At 39.9% G+C, this 4070-nt stretch overlaps 1 protein-coding gene across 1 annotated transcript; it reads right to left on the bottom strand.

The window, feature by feature from the left end:
- Positions 1-400: 400 nt before the first annotated feature.
- Positions 401-2134, bottom strand: LOC146650219 (placenta-specific gene 8 protein-like). Its single transcript, XM_085387520.1, has 3 exons — positions 2041-2134; positions 1719-1906; positions 401-851 (listed from the first exon to the last, which is right to left on the bottom strand). Exons 1-3 carry the CDS (start codon positions 2105-2107, stop codon positions 615-617), a joined length of 492 nt encoding a protein of 163 aa, XP_085243646.1. The 5' UTR covers positions 2108-2134; the 3' UTR covers positions 401-614.
- Positions 2135-4070: the final 1936 nt, after the last annotated feature.

Genomic DNA, 4070 nt, shown 5'->3' with positions numbered 1-4070 from the left:
TAGAGGATCATCAGGGGGGTCCTTTGTCCCTCTTTGGGGGGAAACTCCCACTAGGTTTAAATCTGGGACTCTCCACCATTTGACCCTAGAACTGAGGAAGCTTCTCGGATGAGAGGTGAAACGTCTTCAAGCAACTTAAACAAGTCCAGACGCTTTTCTTTCCAAGCTCCTTAGACTATGATGACCTGGATGACTGAGAATCTTCATATTGAAAACACCACAAGGACACAACCACACAGTGCATGACACAAAGCATCAGTGTAAAATCTGAAACAAATGCTTCATGGTGGATCTTTGCAGATTTTAAAACTGAATCACTCATTTGACCAGAAAAGTCTCAGAAAAGTAGGATAAGACAACAAAAATGGGGTGCAGATTTGTTTTTATTGAGCCTGTAAAACATCGCTATTACTTCAACAATAAAGTACATTTACATTTGTAACTAAACTTCAAATGGGCGAATCATCATTCCCATCATTTATGTTAACTCTCTTAATTTTCTTGAAAACTAGGAAATCAACAGTAAGAATTTAACATACTAAATGATTACATTCTTGCTTTTACAAGTAAATACATGAGAACACACTCTGAGCAGCATCAGATTTCTACGAGTGTTACTTTGTTTGAACGACCACTGTTGGTTGAGACATGAAACCAGTTGCAACTGGTTGTGCAGGCAGCATCATCACTCCTGGCTGAAAAGTTGGAATAGGCTGCATGTTGACAACAGTGTTATTCTGTATGTTGATGACAGTCGGGGTTTTCTTGCGATGCCTTAACTCACGATGCATCTGACACCAGGAGCACCACTCACAGAAACAGGAAATTGCAATGTCCTTACAGAGAGAGCCCTGCAGAAAGAGAGTACAAGCATTACAGATGTGGTGTAATTCAGGTGGAGGAGCAGGTCATCTACCAACCAGAAGTTTGGTAGATCAATCCCTGGCTCTTCTGGTCCACATGTCACAATATCCTTGCAGCAGATACTGAGTATGTGTGTGAATGTTTGACAAAAAAACATTTAGGCATAGTTGAAATCAAATATGGATGTTTTTGATTCAGTGAGTGAGACTTGTAATTCCCACTAAGGCTACGTTCACACTGCAGGTCTTGATGCTCAATTCAGATTTTTTGATCAAATCCGATTTTTTTGTCTGCTCATTCACACTACAAATAAAATGTGACAGCAAACGTGCTCCAGTGTGAACGCTCAAAGCGGCCCGCATGCGCAAAAGAAGACGTCACACATAACACGCTCTGTTTAGACCCAGAGCAAAAAAATATTGTTTGACTGATGGCCCTTAATATAAAGACTTCGGATTGTACATTTCCCAATTTTTGCTTTAAGTTATTGTGTTATTTACATAATAATGTAAATAACCTAATAATTATCCTTATTGCTGTTTTAGAGAGGAGCGGTGCTTCAAAGGATAGTTGCAGATTTCTGTCAGAATCTGCAGATTATACAGTACAAATAAAATGTTCACGTTGTCTTCCCAAGAGTTTCGCTGGATGGCCAGGCAGCGTTCACGATGTCTTCTCCGGCGGTGATAATTGGCGTCTGTCTTGTGTCAGTGACGTAAAAGACGGATTTAATGCGACATGACCGTTCAAACAGCAGTCGCTTTCTAAAACATCAGATATGTATCGGATTCAGTACCGCATACGAAAGTGACCCAGGTCGAATTTGTTCAGTGTCATCATCTCACAGTTCATACCTTGATGCCATATCTGTTTCGCATGGCAGCTCTTACAGACAAAACTGCAGGAGGAACACAAACAGGTATCCCAAAGGCTGCTAATACACCAGAGCCACATATATCACATAAAGGGAGACAGTTGTTCTCTCCAAATCTTCCTGAAACAGTGCAGGCAAGACAGGGGCAGCACCAGAATCCATAGCAGCCTGAAAAACACAGAAACGCATCAACAAAGTTGTAACAAGTCTCAAAAGATGAAGGCAACACAAATCAGAACAACTTGTAGTCCTGAAAATACAAATATAATTTATGAGTCAATCATATTTAAATGGCTTCTTACAAGTACGTGCATCCTCAAAGCAGTCACAAAGACCACTGTCCCAGTCTGTCAAAAGTTTTTCTGCCATTGTATATTGAACTTCACCCACAGACACTGAACGATCACTCTGTGAAAGTCGAGAAGCAGAAAAAGCCAAATTAAATGAAATTCAAAATGTTAATTTTGAAGTTCTTTCTATCAAACTTGTTCACGAGACCTGAGACATTCAAATATTTGTAGCAATGGGAAAGTTTAAGTAGAGAAAAAAAGTATATGTTGTGGACACATGCACATAGATATGAAACCAAAGTGCATGTTAAGGATATTGTGGTCATTTTGTAAGTCGTCAGTTAAGCTTGATTAATATATCCATAATTCACAAGACATTTTATATATCAAGGTAAAAATTCTACAGCATTACAGAAAGACACCCCCAAACATCGATAATGAACAAGCATTTGGGGATGAAGGAAGAACAAGCTTTCTATACACATCCAAGTGACTTTAAAACAAACAGCAATACGTGGTTGACATATCTCAAAAGTAAACATCTGAACAGGATATGTAGACTGGTTTGGAAGTGAAAGTATATTACGCTTACAGTTCAGACAGTGTAATCTACTTTAACTGTCCACTACACCAGACAGCTTAGAATTTGGATGTGGTTTGCCTTCGGGAATACTAATAACACACATAACAGTTTACATAAACCTTAGATTTTTACAGTCACACCGTAATGATGACCTCTGTTTCTCCGACCACTAAGTTGATGTAAAATGAATTGAATGAAAACTGGAACATCTTACCTGCTATTGCTGGACACCCTTTGCGCACCTCTGAAACTTAATGAATAAAAGGATCCTTGGCTCTTTGGATAAGGAGTGTCAGTGGCATTTGGGCCAACACAAACAATGCTGCCAAGCCTGAAACTCTGGAAATGGAAACATGAAACTAAAAGTGACTTTCCATTATGTGGTAATTGCGGGGGCGATCGTGGCTCAAAGAGTTGGCAGTTCGTCTTGTAACCGGAAGGTTGCCGGTTTGAGCCCTGGCTCGGACAGTCTCGGTCGTTGTGTCCTTGGGCAAGACACTTCACCTACCGCCTACTGGTGTTGGCCAGAGGGGCCGATGGCGCGATATGGCAGCCTCGCTTCTGTCAGTCTGCCCCAGGGCAGCTGTGGCTACAACTGTAGCCTCCACCAGTGTATGAATGTGAGAGTGAATGAATAGTGGAATTGTAAAGTGCTATATAAATGCAATCCATTATTATTAATAACTGCATTCCAGGTGGTTTTTAAAGGAAAAGCAAAAACAACTGAAAAGGGTGCTTATTATAAAAGAGAGTCCTAAGTGCTAAAAGAAAAATAAACAGTTAAGTGTTTTTCAGTTGCTTTTTGGAACAGGAACTAATAATTATAATTATCATGTTTTTCTTCTTATCTTAAGAATCCTCAAAATACCGATCTGTAACTTTGATACATATGTGACCACACCATGCCAGTGTTACACACGTAGGGAATTGATAAGAATTTAGCGATTCTTATCCCAACATTGATATCCCTCATTGATTAAAATCCTTATTGATTCTTGTCAATGGAAAATTGTATTTAGTAGTCAGTATAATCTTTTAATGATATAAGTTTGCATATGGTAGAATACTACATGTAATCATTTGTGTTTAGAAGTATATAGTTGGTGGCATATTGAAAGAATGTCTCATTCTAGGAGGTCTGTAACATTCCAGGGTGTTCTGGCGTTCACCCCCACATCCTAGGAGCATGGGAGAGGTCGTACCTTGTTTTATTGTTTTACGGTAGGATTAACGTAGCTATGTCAGTTTTAGTCTAAGTGCCTTCTTTACATATAGATGAACTGTTGGATTTTCCAGACCAGCAGGTTAAGGGAAGTCGTTTATGGGGTCTCACACACGCACACACACACACTCGTACACCTCCACATTCCAATGTAAGAAACAAACGCTCACTGAAGTATAAATAAAGACCGGGGCAGTTTCTCAGCACGAGTCTCAGTGCTGGAGGCTCGCCCTTGCT

Source organism: Rhamphochromis longiceps, linkage group LG17, assembly GCF_057381845.1.
Source record: "Rhamphochromis longiceps isolate RC_006_pf linkage group LG17, R_longiceps_female_GT1.1, whole genome shotgun sequence".
NCBI classification, from domain to species: Eukaryota; Metazoa; Chordata; class Actinopteri; order Cichliformes; family Cichlidae; genus Rhamphochromis; species Rhamphochromis longiceps.
This window is presented reverse-complemented; position numbering and strand designations above follow the sequence as displayed.

Excerpts from the sequence above, each read along its gene's own strand:
- LOC146650219 (XM_085387520.1), bottom strand. The coding sequence starts at position 2,107 with ATGGCAGAAAAACTTTTGACAGACTGGGACAGTGGTCTTTGTGACTGC. Across the intron at positions 1,907-2,040 it reads CTTTGAGGATGCACGTACTT|GCTGCTATGGATTCTGGTGC; the intron begins GTAAGAAGCCAT and ends TGTGTTTTTCAG. Across the intron at positions 852-1,718 it reads GAAACAGATATGGCATCAAG|GGCTCTCTCTGTAAGGACAT; the intron begins GTATGAACTGTG and ends CTCTTTCTGCAG.